At 41.3% G+C, this 20,963-nt stretch overlaps 1 protein-coding gene and 1 long non-coding RNA gene across 3 annotated transcripts in view; one reads left to right on the top strand and one right to left on the bottom strand.

The window, feature by feature from the left end:
- Positions 1 to 20,963, top strand: part of LOC144589604 (uncharacterized) — a 389,049-nt gene that overhangs the window by 34,472 nt on the left and 333,614 nt on the right. The gene's annotated exons all lie outside the window — the stretch shown is intronic.
- LOC144589603 (rho GTPase-activating protein 7-like) overlaps positions 1 to 20,963 on the bottom strand; it is a 144,376-nt gene that overhangs the window by 106,733 nt on the left and 16,680 nt on the right. For both annotated transcript variants that reach the window (XM_078394646.1, XM_078394645.1), the window contains exon 2: positions 3,188 to 4,319. In XM_078394646.1, coding sequence (XP_078250772.1) covers positions 3,188 to 4,207 — 1,020 coding nt within the window. In that variant the 5' untranslated portion in view covers positions 4,208 to 4,319. The remainder of the gene's footprint in view (positions 1 to 3,187; positions 4,320 to 20,963) is intronic.

Genomic DNA, 20,963 nt, shown 5'->3' with positions numbered 1-20,963 from the left:
ATACTGCCCTGAGACCCAGTCTCTGAAGGGAGGGGATCATGCTCTGCTTCAGTATGTCACAGGACATGTTGGCATTCATGGTTCCCTCAATGAACTGTAGCTCCCCAGTGCCGGCAGCACTCACGAAGCCCCAGACCATGACACTTCCACCACCATGCTTGACTGTGGGCATGACACACTTGTCTTTGTACTCCTCACCTGGTTGCCGCCACACATGCTTGACATTATCTGAACCAAATAAGTTTATCTCGGTCTCATCGGACCACAGGACATGGTCCCAGAAATCCATGTCCTTAATCTGCTTGTCTGCAGCAAATTGTATGCAGTCTTTCTTGTGCATCATCTTTAGAAGAGGGACAACAGCCCTGGAGATCAATTTGATGCAGTGTGCGGTGTATGGTCTGAGCACTGACAGGCTGACCTTCCACCCCTTCAACCTCTGCAGCAATGGTGGCAGCTCTCATACATCTATTTCCCAAAGCCAACCTCTGGATATGACACTGAGCATGGGCACTCAACTTCTTTGGTCAACCATAGTGAGGCCTATTGTGAGTGGAACCTGTCCTGTTAAACCGATGTATGGTCTTGGCCACCATGCTGCAGATCAGTTTCAGGGTTTTGGCAATCTTCTCATAGGCCATCTTTAAGTAGAACAACAGTTCATTTTTTCAGATCCTCAGATAGTTCATTACCGTGAGGTGCCATGTGGAACGTCCAGTGACGAGTCTGAGAGATTGAGAGCGATAACAACTGCTCCCCCTTCACACCTGAGACTTGTGAAACTAACGAGTCTCATGACACCAGGGAGGGAAAACGGCTACTTGGGCCCAATTTGGACATTGTCACTTAGGGGTGTACTCACTTTTGTTGCCGGCAGTTTAGACATTAATGGCTGTGTATTGTGTTATTTTGAGGGGACAGCACATTTACATTGTTATACAAGCCGTATACTCACTGCTTTACATTGTAGCCAAGTGTCATTTCTTCAGTGTTGTCACATGAAAAGATATACTAAAATATTTATGAAATGTGAGGGGGTGTACTCACTTCTGTGATATACTGTATGTGCTGGCTGTGACAAATAGTTTTAACCATGAAAGGGTGGATTTTTAATAAAGATCAATTGGTTGGAGAGGGATACTGATTCTACTGTCAGAAGCTGCCCTACCCAGGTGAAATCACCAAGAAGCTGCTAACTTCACAGAGTTCACGGAAAAGAGACTTATGCATCTTCCCTCTGCATAGGTCTCCTAGGAATAGGTGAAAAGGAAGCACAGACATTTCTGCTTTAAGTGCTACTGTCAAAACATGAGGTTTGGTTATAGACACTGTACACCTTTGACTGAGTGAACAACACTGCCTGAAAAAAAGCAACATTTACAATTTAATCCTACACTCCAGCTGCAAGAAAAATTAATTCTACCTCATTTAGAGACTGAGAAGGAATTTTGATATTAGGGATTTAATTTTATCTGTCAAAAGAATAGAGATGGGAGGACCCATTTATGTTGTCCTGAAAATGTTTTCTATAGTAGGTATAACTGTCCTTTTATGTCTATTAGCCTCTCAAGTTCTCACACATCGACATTGTCCTCATGCACAGTAAGTGGCAGGTGTACTGAAAAGGATGCTAAATTTAGGCTGTGTCTGGTGAATCAGTACTGACATGAACTTGCTCTGTGGAGACCAATTAACTCAAGTGGAGAGGAGAATAACACAAAGCCATGCAACACTCCAGAAATTGATATCCAGAGCCAGTCATGTGAGAAGAACACAACATCTTTGAACCATCAGATACTCCAAAGAACATCTTTAAAAAGTGTAGCATATCATATAGGATAACGCAAAGCCATACTACACTCCAGAAATTTCTGTCCAGAAGCAGCCACACAATGTTCTGAACCATCAGATATGCCAAAGAACATCTAAAGATGTGTGGCATATCATATAGGGAAGTGTGGCTAAACTTCCTGGAGAACTATCATGAACTGACTGGAATCCTTTTCCCCTTCCTCCAGTGAAACAGAATTCCTACAGACATTTCTCTTGAAAGGGATCTCCTAGAGAAACCACAAAGCTCCCAAGGGGAAAAATGGCCTGAGAACTCAGAAATGCAAGAATTCCTGTCAGAATTATTTTCTTTCTGGAATTATTTTGTCTCTGGTAGGCAGTACACAGATTTCAGATTTACCTAAGGCTGATAGGAGAGAGAAGAAAATAATGTTTGATCTTCCATTTTGGAATATATAAGATGCAATTTCTGCTGGAATCCATCTCTAGCCCTAAACACATCTTCAAGTAACTGCCAGGACTTGCCAGGCAAATATATTGCCTCATTGTGAAATCTGAAAGCGTTCTGATGAACCAATATGCTTTTTTCTGCCTTTCATAGCTTTATTCTATCTCAATTAAATAGGATTCCATGCAGTATACTGAGGTCTCTGGGATTAAGTCTTAATTTTACACTGGATTATGATGACCACTGATTCTGAAAGCTTTCCCAACTGTTCCATTTATGTCTAGGCCCACAATGTTTTAAAGTGCTTTAGTTCCTCATGATATAGCTTTACCTTAGGGAGAAACCCTATTAGATTGTTCACCTCCAACACAAGAATAACACAAGCCCTTTTCACAATCAGTATGAAATGCCCCAGCATAAAACGTGTGTCTTTTTCTTGAGGACAACAGCTCTGCATGCACACATGCATGCCTACGCACCAAGTACAGAAGGACTGAACTATTGAGCAGGAAAATATAGATAATCCATCAAGTGCTTCTAATTCTCAGAAGTACATGCAACAAGGCAGCAGCTATCATCATTTTGTTTAGATTGTAGGAGAAAAATTATCTCTGCAAATATGAAAATCTTTATTGACACCACCTGAAAATATATTGCTGTTTTTTTCAGGAGAAGAAGAAAAATGTATGGTTTCTCATTCAATGGTTTACATCTGCATCCTATATATTGCACATGTCTACACACCCATCCACAGGACAGCATCAGTACCAGTGATAGCATATTCCTAATGTTATTAGGATCAGATGTCAGTCATGAGATAGTGAGTAGACTTCATGTTCCATCTTTTGCATCCCCCCACTATTGCATCACTAAGAAATAAAAGGGACTCACATCTTCAATATCATACAGTAAATCTGTTACTTTAAAAAACTTTTTAGTATACCCTACCTTTCTTTTGCGCAGTATGACTTGACCCTCTGTAGGCTGCTCTTTGATCCTGTCTGTCCTTAATTCAGCCACACCTTCCACCAAAAGCACGCTTGGGATACATTCCTTTTGAGAATCTCCAGAATTATTTTCATCCAGGCTATTTTTGTGTAATGTGATGCCAGAACCAAGGGATGGCACCAGACAGTCACTGGAGGCTGCAGTACCTATAGCATTGTCACTACACTGAACAGGAGAGGGTTCATCAAGTAATGAACGGCAAGCAGTTTTCTCCACCCTGTGTTTAGGAGCATCGTGTTCATGCTGACAGGCTGCTACAACATCATGGACTGTTGTCTCCTCAGACATATTTTTTCCCATGTTTGGAATCTCCTGTAGTTTTTCTTTGGAGGTATCTTTCTTTTCACTAGAACTGCTGTAATGAAGTCCCAGATTTTTCTCTCTGCCATCACACATATTCTCCTCTACCTTCAGTCCTTTGGAATCTGCCTCCTTATTAGATTCGTCTATTTTCCCAGTTGGTCCACAAGCGGGCTTTAATTCTGCCATTGCTTCCATGCTTGGATAGAAGATTCCTCCAGCTCCTCCTTCTACAGTATTTCCTTTAGCTGACAGTTCCTCTTCAACCTGATCAACTATCTCCAAAGAAAGCTCCATGTCATTGCCATCAATATCATCATCTCCAGTGGAAACATTGACTAAAGTTTCCATGCTGTCTTCCAGAGAAAGAAATTCTTCCTCCTCTTGATGATTGTCATTTTCATCCACTTCTTTGGAAACACTCCCAAGCAATTTTGAGGGGAAACCTATCAACTCTCCACCATGGCAGAAATCAGGTAAGGAAGCACTTTTTTCTTTCCAGCCTTCGCTCTGAAGTCCATCATTTTCCATGCTTGCCTGCAGGTTGTCAGCTACTAGGCCATGTCTGCATAAGATATTAGAATCTATAGACCCAAAAGGCAAAGCCATCCATTGAGTCACGTGCTCCTCCCAGCTTCTTTTTCTGATTGCTAGAGACATGGCATAGTACTTTAACAACAGGTTCCAAAGTGTAATTCGATCATGACCAGAGGAAACATCATGGCTTCCGTGAGCTTCTCCAGAGGATGAAACAGTTTTACCTCTTGCATATCTGTTTTGAGTGGAAAAAAATGAAAATAATTAAGTAGTCACCCCAGTGTGAAAAGCAGAAACACATGTGGGAAAAGAAGCATGCATAAGCAACACAAGAAGTGAATGACTTAAGAAAGAATGAACTTAGAAAGATGTTTTGCAGAATAACTTCACTAGTTTTCAAACAAAGTTAGAAGCTATAATCTAGCATCGCCTTCTTGCTGATTATTTCCCCAAACTGAGTAAACAGAATTTTATAAACAACTTCATGGGGACACAGTGAGTTCCATCAGCAGACATTTGACCATGAGTTTCTCTTCACTGCCTCTGTCATAAGACAAATTTCCGTGGGTTTTGAAGCTGTTGAATCCTGTGAGTCTTTGTACAGAGCACAAGTCTACATTTTCTGGTCATGAAAAGAATCAAGCATGTCATTGTTGTTTACAGGCAGACTTTGACCGACTGTAGCTTGAACTACTCATACATTTGAAATTCTGCTTTACTCTATTAACAATGACTGAGCATATTCATAACTATCAACTTTTGTAATCATTTAAAAGAAGAGTATTTCCAATTAGAGTTATGTTTTATTTTTGTTTTGTTTGCTTGTTTTGTTCCCCTTATTTCTTCACATTCACTATAGCAGCTGGGAACAATGGACACTGGGATATGTCATTCTTTCATAATTTTGTTATTTTCTTAGGGCTTCAATTTTTATGACAGTACTGGTTTTTAAAGGGCAGAAAAAGGCAAAGTGGTGGCTTTGCAATCAGAAACAAACGTGTTGGGAAGTAAAAGACTTCTCTTTTTCCTCCAATGTTGTTTTCCAATTTTCAAAGTTGCAAATAGCTTGATTTTGCTTAGTAATTGGTCCTAAGGAGGTAACCTCTAGCCATTGTCTTCATGTTGATTGTACAAGCTTGGTAACAATTAAGAGTGTATTTCTGGCATTTCTGGAGTGATAACATTTTATCATTTTCTACTTGTGAAGCTGCCACCTCAGCTGTTTCTGCCCTTAGACAGAGATCAGTGCTCAACTGTTTACTCTTATAACTGCTAGGCTGCTTGAATGTGAGTTATAGTTCAATTCTGGTGTGTCCTCTAAGTATGAAAAGAAAGAAAAAGGAGCTTGGAAAATTACTTTTAAAATTAATTAGTCACAATTATTGTTTCATGTACAAGTTAAGCAGGTAGGCAACATTACACTCACATTTTTATAAAAAAAATATTATTTTCTATTCCATAAAAGTGACTAAAATAGTTGTGCATGTTGTTTAGTTACTTTTATAAAAAAAATGGAACTCTACAACCCATACTAGAAAACACATTGCTCTACTAATCATCTTGTCATTGCTTCAAACTCCAAAAAACAAAAGGGAACAGGATTAGGTACAAAATGGATCAGCCTGTTCTTCTAGGATGAAAGCGCAAATCCCAATATAGTTTGATGACACAGTGAATTCATACGAAGAATCAGGTGAACGAACTTCTATGCTGGATGTTCTCTAGTTCAGTCACAGCTCAGCTGTGCAAAAGAGAGGTGACCTCTGAATTATCTGATTAATAGTCAATTAGCAGCCAGCCTTGTTCAGCTGCCTAAAGCAATTATCTGTTGTAAACAAGGATGACTTAATTAGAGAATAGTCCTAATAAACTGGAAGAAACAATGAACAGAGGAGAAATCTTTCAATACTGAACAAAGGAAAGCCACTCCATTTTAATATCTTACAAATGTAAATTAAAAAGTCAGCCTATATTATATAGTCTCTTCTGATTAACAACCGGTGCCTCTTCTTCTACAAGTCTTTCAATTTCCCAGACTTCCTGAGCTTGATTGCAAAGTATCCCTAAAAAATAAGGATACATCTATGCTTGAATAAAAAAACTTCTTTGCATATCAAGGGACTTTACTTCCTTAGATTCTTTGAGATCAGTGATGACTCTTGAGCCCTGCTGATTGGCAATCTGAAGGAAATTATTGCTGTTGGGAATCTTGTGTGAATGCGTCTCTATGAAATTAACTACTCGTGTATGGTGGCAAACACACTACTGAAGACTATTATCATGCCAGATTTCAAAGAGAGGAAAAAAAAAAAAATACTTTTTGGAAGTACAGTTCCCAAAATACCCCGGCCAACATGGCCATCTTTGCCAGATTAGCATTGCTGTTCAAAATTAGGGAATTCCCTAGCATGTTTAATATGCTAGATGAGCCCACAGGTATATATCTAAAGAGGCAGCTTTGTGGTTGACCTTCCAGACACAACCACATTAAAAGGATTAAAGGGGAAGGAAGCCAATTAGTGACGTGTAACAGCGATCCATGAGATCCTCTAGCATAGCATACGAAACCAGCTCCCTTTCACAAAGTAACCTTTCCTTCTATCTTTCCAATGAGCTTTGTATAATAAGGTTATTTGTACAAAGATTTGAATAAGCTGCTCTACCAACTCCCAAGTTGACCTTATTTTGGAATTTATGACAATGTTGTCAATCTTTCAGAATCATGTAAGGAAAAGGGGCACACAACACAGGATTGCCTGAACGTTTTGAGGCTACTGGTTTTCAGTTATAATAATAATTTATACACGTGAAATAAATAAAGCTTCAAATAGCTTAGAATTTCTTAGCAGAGATGTTTGGCCTTCAGTGATTGACTCTCAGGGGGTTCAAAATGGCAGGGCACTTGGAAATCTGGCATTTGATGCATGTATTGACTAAGGCAACCCAATGAGTGAAAAAAAGGGCAAGGAGTTTACTTTTCCATTTTAAAAAGGGACATAAGCTAGACCCTCAAAAATAAAGCCTTTTTCAGAACACCCAGACAATTGAGATTCAGTACACATGTAGCTGAAGACATACTGCTTACTTGAAATGTCTGAAAAATTAAGCCTTTCTTATGTATTTTTTTTTCAAAACATAGGAATTGCAGTTACCTCATAATATAGCCTAGTGTCTTAATTTAGCACCCAGCAGGTGGAGTTACATCTATAAACACTACGCTGTAAGGAGACCATTGTCTCTTTCATCCCCATCACTTGGACAGTTCAGAAATGTGTGGGAAGTTCCCACTGCCACTTCCTAGAGTGGTTAACAACCTTGGGTCTTCAGATGTTCTTGGACCACAACCCACAGAAATCCTGGTCAGCACAGCTAGTTGTGAAGGTTTCTGGGAATTTTAGTCCAAAAACATTTTGGGACCCAAGGTTGGAAACCATTGGCCTATGCTATCTGTTGGTAGAATGTTCTCCGTACTTCAGGAAATGTTGACAGTTGCTTCCCATACATCCTTGGCTGTGTAATAGATCCAAGAACAGGAGAAAGGGGTTCATGTTGCCCTGAATGGTACAGACCCTGATTTTTAAGTTAAAAATGAAACAGAACACACATGCCCTATCCATCTTATACAATTAAAGGATGGCATAATGATAATACAATGGTGCCTCGCTAGACAGTTACCCCACATGACAGTTTTTTCACTAGACATTGACTTTTTGCGATCGCTATAGCGATTCGCAAAACAGTGATTCCTATGGGGGAATTTCACTGGATGATTTTTGGTCCCTGCTTCGCAAACCGATTTTCGCTAGACAACGATTTTGACAGCTCCCTCCGCGCTCGCAAAATGGGTATTTTCAGGACCTAAGCTTCGCAAGACAGCTATTTAAACAGCTGGTGGGTGGTTCGCAAAGCGGCTTTCCTGTGGCCGATCTTCGCTAGACAACGACGATTCTTCCCTATTGGAACGCATTAAACAGGTTTCAATGCATTCCAAATGGGAAATGCTTTTCGTTAGACAATGATTTTGCTAAACAGCGATTTCAGTGGAACGGATTATCATTGTCTAACAAGGCACCACTGTACAGCAGTATGCACTGCACTACAAAGGAATAGTGCTGCAGATCAATCCCTTATTGTTGAAAAGTAATATCACTACCCCTTGTTACTCACAAAAAGTAACAAGCAACAATCTCAATAGTGATTTGTAATGAATTACCTCTAACCTCTGAGAGGTAGTATAGAATTGCGGCTAGTGGCCTAACTATGCCACTTGCAGTTACACGTACTGGAGCCCTGATGCTTCCCCTTTTAAAAAAGAAAAGCAGATTTGAGAAGAGGGAAAATATAGAGCAGAGGAGGAACTGAGGAGATTCTTAGCCTTTTCCTGATTGCCTGCCTTTTGTCTCCTCCATATCACTCTTACTTTGCTTTCTCTTACTCAAAGGGTCAAGAAGATACATTCACCCATACGCCACTGCTTATTTGTGTTCATACACCAGAGACGCCTGCTTTTCTTGAGCTTGACAAGATGACTCTGCATATATTTGGACTTCAGCTCTGAGATTGAGATCTATGAAGTGATCCACTTTGACTCTTAACCCAGCCTCCACCTCATGATATTTCAGCTGCTTATCCATGTTGGGAATGCTAGATTATTATTTTGAAAACTGAAAATTATATATATGTATAGCCACAATAGTGTACATGCTTGACCTTTTGGACAGTCCACCCTATTTATATCCAGTCATGCATAAACACATACTAATACTGTCATAGTTATGTGAAAATTCTATAGTGGGTAAATATACATCAAATCAGGCAAATATATCTACTTATTCTGCTACGCTTTGATCTTAGTATTCATTTTACAAAAGGATACCCAAAAAGAGAGATCCTTCTTTAGTAAATAATAGCAACAGGAGTAAAGAATCCCTTTTGGGTTGTAATGTTTTCCCGGTTGAAGCAACCACCATTTCTCTTTTTCACTCCTTGCCTAGGAACTGTCAGCACTTTCCATGGATCTGCTTATTGATTTCAGCAATAAAGAAGATTAAGTACAGAGTTTGTTCTGGGTCATTTCAGACTACCAGGGGAAGCTCCAATTGCACACCCAGACCACAAGGCTGTCCTGACAGATCACATGCCTGAAGGTATAAAAGTAGGCAGCCTGAAAGAATTGCAGAATTATGACTGCACAAGGAAACCTCAGTAAATCAGGCTCTGACAAAGTGACTTTCACAATGGACACCCTGCATACTTGGAGGCCCTTTAACCTCCTTTTTGAAGGCCAACTTGTTTCCATTCCACATTTTTTCCATGTCTGCAAAACTGCAGAAGTGAACCAACATTTAAAGGATAACAGGATCTACTACCAGTTGTAGGCAACTCAACAAGATAAAATGAAACCTTCTCTTCAAAGGTCTGAGCCAGCCTTTAAAAAAGGGAAACTATTTCCACTTACAAAATGGATCGTGAGGAGCAAGATCTCCTGTGAGATAGCTTCCATGCTTTCTCTTTATGTGGCAGTGTGATACAGTAGTCAGAGCACTTGAAGGAGAAGGAACGGAATGTTAATAACACAGAGGCTCAGTGAAAATTGAAATCCTGTGTAGAGATAGCAAATATTGCTTTTTGGGCCTAAAACTTCCAGAATCTCAAAGCCAACATACACATGTTATGCTGGCTGATTCCCATTCTGGTCCCTAGTGGGGTTCTAATCTCTTGTTTTATACCTTGAAGCTGGGATGTAAATCTTGTACCTACTCAAGGATGGAGAAAACTCGGAGGGGGGGGACATACTCTGCATGACATTTTTCTCTCTATAGATGATACAGTATTTCACTGGAAATCTCACAGAATTTCATGGAATGTTTACAGTTATTTTTGTTGGAGAAAATGAGGATTATTAAACTCCACGGGTCTCCTGTTGTTATGTCCTGTCAAGTTGTTTCTTACTTATGGTGTGACTCACAAGGTTTTCATATTATGTAAGATGGGTATGAGTGGTTTACCATTGCCATTCACCTACTGAGTTTCCATGAGTGAACTGAGATTTGAACACAGGTCTCCTGACTGCTAATCAAACCCAATATCCACTAGATAACTCTAGTTCTCTTGCAATCTTTCTGTTAAGTAGCAAAGAATAACTGCTAGCATAACTGTTGACTTTGCCTTTTAAGTAACATGTACTTTGATTTGTAGTTCTGTCCTTTCATCAATTATGGATCTCACTGGCAGTATTCACTCTGGGTAACAGTAATCACTCCAGATAAAAGTATTTCAGCCCAATGATGGTTATAAAGATTAAATGGGGAAGTTCATTGCAAGCAGTGAAATAAGCAATATTTTGGCTTTCCATGTCAACAGTGGTAGTGAAAAGTGCAACTTCAAAATTCTGCTTTAGAAATTGAGACTGTGGCTACAGTTAAACATCTACCAGCTACTGAATCCTTGTTTAAACATAGAATTAATAATGACAGCTAAATGGTTTGACACCTATAGTGTCCATTGGGAGAATTTCAGCCCACTGCATAAACAAGTAAGTCAGCCAGACAACAGTAGCACAGTTCATCTTATTATATGCAGACAGGAAATATAAGGTAAGACAGGATAAACAATTCCCGGAAGACTGACAGTTAGCCTGTGCCAAGCTTTAAATTTGAGATTTTTGATCCTCTGGTGGTTCAGAAATGACATACCAGACTGCCTTCCTTCAGTATTTATGCCCTTGTGTTTAAAATCAAATGATGGCACTGCTGAATATGCCAATATTTTAAAATACATGGCATTACAATGAACTGCAGCGTAATACCAAGTAGGGCAGCAGGCTAATTATGGGAAGGAGAGTCCAGGACGTTTAAACTCCTGTCAACTTGTTTCACTGAGGGCAGTGTATATATAGAGGAAAAGAGAGAAAGGGGGGGTCTTTTACTTTCCAAACAGATATTTGTTTATTATAGTTTCAAATATCCTTTCCATTGGATTAAAGACCAATAAAGGAATAGAGAAGGGCCTGAGGAAGTTACTTTTTTTAAAAAAAGGGAACTATTACAATTCTGTTTCTAGATTGCCTGTTTTCCATTATTTGGCTTTTGTTGTTTGATCAATTATGTGTGGTGTTTGTTTCTTATTTATTTATTTATTTATTTTATTCTATTTATATCCCGCCTGTCTGGTCTTGCGACCACTCTAGGCGGCTTACAAACACATGAAACAATAAATAAAAATATAACAAAAAGTAATTATTACGTCGAATAGCAGTACTTCAAGATGGAGGGGAAAAAAGAGAAGAGAAAAGAAAAGAATCAAATATTAACTGATTTATTATTTGTTTTTAATTTATGTTCATTTAATTCTGTAAATTGCACAGAATAGTGTTTATCATTAATTGGTGTGGTATAGAAGTTTAATAAATAAATAAATAAATAAATAAATAAATAAATAAATAAATAAATAAATAAATAAAATTAATATAATTAATATAATTAATATAATTAATATAATTAATATAATTAATTAATTCCCTTAATCCTCCTACTAGAATTCAGTCCTGCCCCTAAATTTCCCAATTCAGTCCCTACCGCCAGGTGGAAAATCAGCTGGTGAGTCTTGTAGACAGACAGAGAAAACCACTAAATTTACTAACTCTGTAAAGTAATATCCTTAACTGCTATGGCCAACATTTGCCACTTTCTCTTTAGCATCCAGCTCTGATCAGCAGAATATCTCACATTACCATCGATGCCCATACCTTTTAGTATCAAACTGACACCTGTCTTAGGGCCATGCTATGGATTAATTTTACTATGCAGCATATCTTGATTTTTAAAATAATTTGTATTTATTTTAACAAAAACATACAAACTGAAAAAACTAATAATACAAAAAAACAAAAACAAAACACAATTATACAAAATTTGTTCCACCCCCCTCCGGATCATTGTGAGTTGTTTTTTTGCAGCATCCCTTGAAAGAAATGACATTTCTGGGATCATTTATAGGTTAGGAGCACTCTTGGGTCTTCATTTTTGTTCGTGAAATTGTAAGGGTGCAATTCTCTCTGTGTGTATAGTTCCTCCCTTAAACATAACACATATCCATTGGCTGTGCTTATATATTATCTCAATATTTCCCATCTGAATAGAAGTCTTCCCTCAGTCTTTTTTGTAAAAAAATTAAAATAAAATAACCATACAATTCATTAAGAAAACCATGACAACTATCCTGTCCTTCTTAAACAATTCAAACAATCTAAACTGTTCAGATTCCCGTCCCCATATATCAACCTGTCTCATAAGTATCTTCTGGGTATATTTGCTTGAGTTTGCATATTCAACAACAGTAAGCTAGGTGTTGTTGTTTTTAATCATTTTGGCAAACCTTCAAATTGAGGATTATCCGTTATAAAATAAGACAAACAACTACCACACCTCTCCTCTCCTCAGGGTAAGATGGGTCAGGTTGGGGAATGAAGAGGATAGCAATGGCCAAAAAAAAAAAAAAACAAACAAAACAAAAAAACAAACAAAAAAAACCAACAACAAAAAACAACCCTGGGTATTTTGGTCATTTATATCAACAATTATCTAAAAATCCCTTGGGCATTAATTTGGAACTCTCAAAACATCCAATCAAATCAATCAATGCCTTTTGATCTTCAATATTCAAACACAATGAATGAACTCTTCAGGGTTGGCTAAAGTACAATCATGCTCAATATTTGCAAGAGGCCTCAAATACTGCATACAGTATGGTCTGTCTGGGACTTGCCTGTCTGCTTCAGCAATCTTTTCACAGGAAACCATGCTCCACAGATATTCCTACCCTTTGTAGATCAGAGAGTGAGTAGCATTATAGGCTGCAACCCAATCATGTGACTCAGGTCTTCAGATACCAACTTCATTTGCTTTATGTAATATTTCAAGTTTCAAAATATACGCTTATTTCTTACACAGATCTGTGTAGACGCTATTCAAATGTGACAGCAAGAGTTGGATCCATATTCTGCTTCCTTCTGGTAAAAGGGATACTTTTCATGGAAGGTGTTTCCACCACTTTCCAGGGTCCTCCTTTGGCCCATTCAGTAGGGCTTTTTTTAGCATTTTCAAGAGGTTGGAGAGGGTGCAATGGTGAGGATGGAGTCACAAGTCTAGCTGCATGCATTTAAATCCGAATCCATTCCTACATGCTGCCTGCTGAATTTTGGCCAATGAACTGGGGCATCACACAGGCATTTAACTGTTTTATTAAGAATGGATTACACAGTTCCTTGACAGAGATGTATAGAACACCACTAATAAACCAGCCGAGTGGAATCAAAATTAGAACTCCAGTGTTGCCGTCTATGTTTGAGGAAAACCTGAAGAGCCAATCAGTGAGAAGAAGACCCATTCAGAATGCAAAGGATTAGAAGAAACGGAGTTCAAACAGTTTGGTGAAATGTGTTTTTTTTATTGTTATTTTGGGTCTACTTTACGAGAAGGTGGGCTAGTGCTTTTCCTGGGCAGCAGACCCAGAAACATGTTTATCAACATACAAAGAAGCACAAAGTGAATAAGGCTGGACCATTCAGCTAAGGTAATAGAATACCCATTTAATTACTCACAGAGCAAATCAAAAGACCTGCTTTTCCCCTGAAAATGAGTTTTACCAAGACAGTAAACAAATGTGCGGCCATATAAAACACTGTGAGGCCATCCATGGAAAAGAAATTAGAAAAAAGGAGAAAGGCATGTGATGTTATCAAAGAGGTGCTACAGTGATTGCGTTGGTTTCTGAAGAAGAAAAAGGAGGGAAAATTAAAGGTGTAATTTAATAACTAAGTGAGGGAGAGAGACTTCCTCATCTATATGCTGCCCAAACTTTAGGACTGGGTATGGAGTACAGATTCCATCCTCTCTTGCTCTTGATCTGCCAAGAAAGGAAAGATGCTGCAATAAGGTTTGGGGGGGGGGGGTTGGTTGGTGGTGGAGTGAGAGCCAGGAAAAATCAGTAAAAAACAGGGGTTTAGATGTCAGGTTACATTTACCACAGAAAAAGCTTTTTTTCTGGAATTCTCTAGCACCTAATCTACCTGAACTTGCATATCTAGTGAGTATGATCCTGCTGTCTATCTGACCTGTGTTCATGCATGCTGAGGTAATGCATTCAGTCGTGCACCAGGTTGCATGCCCAAGTATGCGATAAACAGCTAGAAAACTGTGTATGCTACTTATATGCATGACATTTCCCTACAGGATTTTGGCTTTTGAGTTTACAGTTTTAGATGTACAAGAGCAAGCACATAGCCAGGAAGTCTAAAATGTGATCAGCTAGAATATCTGCCAGCAAAACTGGCAAGAAAAAGACCACATGGGAATTGTTAAAGGATGACTGGCTGAATATTGCAGATTTATTTAACAAAAGATTCACAAATATTTATGATGATCTTTGCAAAGTGCTATTTCCAGGAACTTTTGCAACACAGGAGAAGGGACTTGGCTCTTAGTGCAGTCAAAAACTTATTAAAAAGATACTCCAAAGCTCATGAAGAAGTGTGCTTAGGCACAAAAACTTACAAAAAATGTAAACTAATTAATCTTATACAGTCAACCCTCGATTTACAAACTTAATCCATTCCGGAAGGAAGTTTGTAAGTCGAAAAGTTCGTAAGTCAAATCAGCATTTCCCATAGGAATGCACTGAAAACCAATTAATCCGTTCCGGCTGTTTTTGGTTCTTAGGTCGAGGGGCAGTTTGTAACTCGAATCATTAGTTCCCATAGGAACTAATGCAAAGCTGGTTGATCTGTTCCTACCACTAGGGGCAGATTTTTTTTCTTTTTTCCCTTTTAACCTAATATGACAGATTTTAAAAAAAGGAAAGAAAAGAGGGAGGGAAGGAGGGAACAGACACCTTTTCAACAGGACACCTTGAAAAGCACCTTTTCAGCCAAGACAAGTACCTTCTGGGAAAAACCAAGCACCTTTCAGACAACAGATCACCTTGAAAATCACCTTTTCAATCAAGACAAGCCAATACAAGCACCTTTTGGGGGGAAAGGGAGCAGCAAAGGAGGGAGGGAATACCTTTTAAAAATCCAAAACTCAAAAATTATAAAAGCCAAAAAATAAAAATACAGTCTGTACAGCACTGTAACAGGCAATACCAAGTAATACCAGGCAGTACCAGGCAGACTGAAGACTGTCTCCAAATCCACTCTCAAAACACTGGGAAGAGCGAGGAAGCAGACAGGCACCCTCTTCATTGACCTGTCACGTTCCCAGGGGTTACAACAGCAGAGTCCGATAAGCCAGTCCTATGTCAGAAATACAGAGAATGCAGAGCTGATATCCAAATACCAAAGCCAATTCACACAACGTAGTTCAGGGTCAGAGTCCAAAGCCAAAACACACAACATAGTCCAGGGTCAGAGTACAAAGCCAAGGGTCCAGAGAACAAGGTTCAAGATAGTCAGGAGCATGGATGCAAGCCACAGGTTTAACTTGTTGCTTCCACGGACCTTCAGCCATCTGAGAGCTGTTTATATACAAAAAAAAAAAAAAAAAAATTCTTGAACTGCTGGAAGCCTTTTCATCCTGTCAGAACTCAGGGCTAGTTGACTAAATGTTTCTGCAGGCAGCCTTCAAGCGATCCTCTGACCTTTTTGTTATAAGTCTTCCCCAAAGCCTGGCCCTCAGGCTATCTACTGGGCGTAAGACCCTCAGGGCCGTAACCTTCCCAATCTACGAAGTACTGAAGACCTCCCTGGTGGATTTGGGAGTCCAGGATCTGACGGACCTTGTATTCTTCCTCACCATCGACCAAAATGGGCGGAGGTGGAGCCAGGGGTGGAGGTTGGGCAGGATCCGGTGCTGCAACAGGAACAAGGAGAGACCAATGGAAAACTGGGTGAATATGGAGAGTAGCTGGGAGTTGTAACCAGAAAGCAACAGGGTTGATTTGGTCCGTGATTAAATAAGGTCCTATAAACCGAGGGTCCAACTTACGGGACTGGCCAGGTCGGTGGAGATAACGGGTGGAAAGCCAGACCTTGTCCCCTGGTTTCAGAGGTGGCCCTTCTTGCCGTTTTCTGTCGGCCGCTGTCTTATAGGCATCCTTAGCTTGCTGAAGCTGCTCTCGGACTAAGTCCTGGAGAGCCTGCAACTCGCGAACGTGAGCATCAGCAGCAGGACATCTGGGAAAAGGCGAGGATGGTACCCATAGTTGGCTACAAATGGGGTCTGTTTTGTAGATGAGTGTATGGTGTTACTGTAGGCAAATTCAGCCAGGGGTAGCAGAGTAGCCCAATCATCTTGCTGACAGCCGGTATAGCAACGGAGATATTGCCCAAGGGTGGTGTTAGTATGCTCAGTCTGTCCATCTGTTTGGGGATGATACGCCGGCAACAAGTGCACTTGGGTACCCAAACTGGTGTCTAAGGTTTGCCAGAACCGGGAAGTGAATTGGGAACACGATCAGAAATTAAGTGTGTCGGGAGCCCGTGTAGACAGAAAACATGGTAAAAGTAGAGCTGGGCTGTTTCAGGAGCTGTGGGAGGCTTGGAACATGGGACAAAATGAGCCATCTTGGTGAACAGGTCCACTATTACTAGAACACAGGTATACCCTTGTGATCGTGGGAGATCCGTGATGAAGTCTAGGGATACTGTGTCCCAAGGGCCAGCTGGTACGGGTAATGGTTGTAGCAGACCTGGAGGTTTGGCTGGTACGTGCTTGGCTCGACGACAAACCTCACAGGAATCAATGCAACGGGAGACATCAGCTCGAACCCGGGGCCACCAGAATACCCGTGTGAGTAAGTGCAGAGTTTTGTACCGACCAAAGTGTCCTGCAGGAGGGGAATCATGGGTCAGATAGAGGATGTTGGTTCAAAGGGGCCCTTGAGGAACGTACAAGCGTCCACGGTGTAATAGGTTAGTAAAGTCTGGTGGTTAGTAAAGTCTCCAGCAGAGTCGTTTTGGAGTTCCTGCAAGCGTTCCTTGGCTCAGGGATCTTGAGCTTAGCTGGCTCGAATGTCTTCAGCCAGGGATCAGCGAGTTGTAGCGGCTGCAAAAACTGAAGGGGATAAGATAGGTGTAATCGGAGGCTCTTCAGAGGTTGGAACAGCATATTCCGGTTTGCGAGACAAGGCATCGGCTTTCCGATTCTGAGTATGCAGGATGTAGGTAACACGGAAGTCAAACTGGGAGAAGAAGGGACTCTACCGGATCTGGCATTGATTAAGGCGTCAGGCTGTCTGCAAGTGTTCCAGATTCCGGTGGTACATCAAAACATGAACAGGGTAATGAGCCCCTTCGAGATAATGCCTCCAGACCTCGAAAGCAGTTTTGATGGCCAAGAGTTCCCACTCCCAGATGGTGTAGTTGTGTTTTGGGGCTGTGAACTGCCAGGTGTAGAAGGCACAGGGCTGCAGTGGCTCCCACTGGGACAGTATTACACCTAGGGCAACACTGGAGGCATCCGTTTCCACAGTAAACGGTAGTTGGGGATCCAGATAGCGCAGAATGGGCTTGGTGGTAAAGTGGGTTTTTAGTGTTGTGAAGGCATGGTCTGCCTCTGGAGTCCAAAGAAACGGCTTTTTGGGCCGGAGGAGGCGGGTCAGTGGCGTGGTAAAAATGGAAAACTGGTATGACGCTGGTATGAACTGGCGGTAATAATTCGCGAAGCGGAGAAACTGCTGTACATCCCTACGGTTCCGGGGTTTCTGCCAGGTCAGAACCGACTCTATTTTCTTTAGGTCCATCTGGATCCCTTGGGGAGATACAATGTGACCTAGGAACTAGACTTCTTGCAAGTTGAATTCACACTTCTCCAGGTTGGTGTAGAGTCGGTGGTCTCGTAATCGTTGTAAGACCTGACGAACGTGTTCCGTGTGCCGAGTGGGGTCTCAGGATTAAATCAAAATGTCATCCAGGTAGATGATCACAAAGCGATCAAGCAAGTCCGGAAAGATGACGTTCATGAACCGCTGGAACACTGCCGGAGCGTTGATTAAACTAAAAGGCATGATCAGGTATTCATGCTGGCCATAACAAGTTCTGAAAGCCGTCTTCCACTCGTCGCCAGCTCAGATTTGCACCAAATTATAGGCGCCACGGAAAGGCATCTGACTCGGCTGTTTGTGAGGCGGAGCTCGGTGACGTGGAGCCCTGTGACACAGGAGATTGCTTTTCTGCTGTGGGGGCTGGAGGAACTTGAACCGTTGGAGACCCGTTAAGATCTGTGGGTCTAGATGGACCGGGTGCTGGGGCTTCAGGAAAGGGGGTCCAGTGTGGAGAGGTCTGGAAGAGCTCGCTGGTTTGAGCAGAGGAACCCTGGAAGACCGCAGACCCCGTCTGGAGGAAGTGTGGTGAGCTTGAAGCTGGAAAATTGAGGATGGACGAGAGGCTGGCTGAGGGCTCAGGGAAGTTCGGTGCTGGCTTGCTGTGGGACTCTCTCAGGAGTTTCCTGTGGGCTTTTCTGAGGGCCCATTTAGACCTGGGAGACTACACTGACATCAATGGCCAGGGGAGCCCTTTTTACAGCCTTGGACCTCGGCATGTTTAATGGGGAACTTTTCACTCATCCCCATGTTACAAAGAGAGACAGTATAAGTGTCCCCTGCGGTTCGCTTTCCAGTCCCCCTTCCTCTAATGTTACATCATGTTCTGCCTCTGACTGCTCGGTTTGGGGTCTCTGCCCGCACAGACTCGAACTCACTTCCAGCAGCCTCCTTGAGAAAACAAGACCTGCAGCTAGGTATGGATAATTGTTTAGTCTGTATTATTATTGTATTAAATTTATTAATTTTGTTATTATTATTTCATTGTATTAACCTAGTCTATCCTTAATTTCTTAATTTTCTTTTTTCTGGTATGGAGAGGAAGGCTTGCCACCCCAGCGAGGGTTCTAACATCTGAGTGATTACGGATAGAGGGAGATATGGCACTGGCACAGTGCTTACACGTTACAGAAGAACGGTGAACAGATGTTTGAAGATTGTTCACTGTACTGGCACTGTGACCACCTGCCAGTCTCGAGGTAGTCAGATCAGCCGGTCCATCACTCTAAAACTGGTGCTGTTGAATGCCAGGCCTGTGTCCAATAAATCCCAGATTATTCAAGATCTTATTCCAGAGGAGGATGCAGACCTGTCATGCATAACCAAAACTTGGATGGGCGGAGAAGGGGGTGTTCCCTTAACCCTTGCCTGTCCTCCTGGTTATGCAGTCCAGCACCAGGGTAGACTTGAGGGGCAGGGGGGGAGTAGTCATTGTTTATAGAAATACCGTCAATGTTACCAGGTGCTCTTTGGTGGTGAAGCCAGGTCTGGAAGGCCTCCACATGTTGATTGGGGCCAGGGATGGTATTGGGATCTTGCTGGGCTACCGCACTCCCCATGACCCAGCCACTTCCTTACCAGAGTTGGTGGACTTTGTCTCCGCGGCACTGTTGGAGTCCCCGAGACTTTTGGTCCTGGGTGACTTCAACATTCATGTGGAGGCAGAGCTTTCCAGTCCAGCTCTTGAGTTCTTGGAAACCATGGCTTCCTTGGACGTGTCCCAACATGTCAATAGCCCCACACATGTGGGCGGCCAGACGCTAGACCTTGTATTCTCCACTCTCTTTGGGGGGGTGACTTTCACCATGAAGAGTGAGGTTCGCAGCTTGGGAGTACCTCTGGATCCGGCGCTCACCATGGAAAACCAGGTGGCATCAGTGGCCCGCTCCACCAATTACCATCTGTGGTGGATTGCCCAGCTGCATCCCTATCTTGATGGTGGAGCCCTCACCACTCTGGTCCATGTGCTTGTAATCTCAAGATTAGACCACTGTAATGCGCTCTACATGGGGCTACCTTTGAGACTGATGTGGAAGCTTCAAATGGTGCAGAATGCGGCAGCCAGATTACTTAGCGGAACGAGAAAATTCCAACATATCTCTCCCATTCTGGCTGCTTTGCATTGGCTGCCCATTTGTTTCCGTATTGACTTCAAAGTATTAATAATGACATACAAAGCCCTAAATGGTTTAGGACCTTGATACCTGGCAGAATGCCTTCTCCCACCTAGATCTGCTCAAGTCACTTGTTATAGCCAGGAAAGACGTCTGAGGGGCCTGACGCCGAGAGAGGCTCGGAAAGAAAGAACAAGAAACCGGGCCTTCTCGGCAGTGGCCCTTCGACTTTGGAAGAGCTTGCCGCCAGAGATCTGCCTGGCACCCTCGCTGGGTGTTTTTAAGAGCCAATTAAAAACTTGGCTCTTTAGACAAGCCTTCCCTCCTGCCAATACTTGATTTTATATTTTTTGCCTTTTGTTGTTTATCCTCCCATCTTGATCATATTATTATTGTAGATTTTAATTGTTGTTTTTATCTGTTTGTGCATAATATATTGTGAGCCGCCCTGAATAGACTCCTGTCTAGAAGGGCGGGATAAAAATCCGATAATAAATAAAAAAAAATAAATAAACTAAGCAATTTTTCTCTACTTATACAAATATAATTATTTAGGTTTCTTTCCCCTCTTGTACTACTTGCTGTATTTGCATTAATCGAGAGCCTCCAATGTTTCATGGTAAATATAATCTGTCCACCTCACTTTTTGAATGTAGTGCATGATGCATGTTCATTAGTTTCTGTGCTTTTCAATCCAGTTCTCCAATTCATTTTGGGTCAAATCTATTATTCCAGCTGGGTATCTAATTACTGGAACTGCCCAGGTGTTTATGGCTTTGATTGCATTACCACCATTCAATTGTGATTTTAAGATTTTCTGCAGTCTTTTGATGTATTCCCATTATATCAGATTTTTAACTTTTCTGTACAGGATGTTATCTGTTTCTAGCATTCCAAGGTATTTATAAATGTCATCACTTGAGAGTGACTTCATAATATTGCCATTT

The sequence above is a fragment of the Pogona vitticeps genome, chromosome 5 (genome assembly GCF_051106095.1).
Source record: "Pogona vitticeps strain Pit_001003342236 chromosome 5, PviZW2.1, whole genome shotgun sequence".
Lineage (NCBI taxonomy): Eukaryota > Metazoa > Chordata > Lepidosauria > Squamata > Agamidae > Pogona > Pogona vitticeps.
The sequence above is the reverse complement of the archived record's forward strand: the minus strand, read 5'-3'. Positions and strand labels throughout refer to the sequence as shown.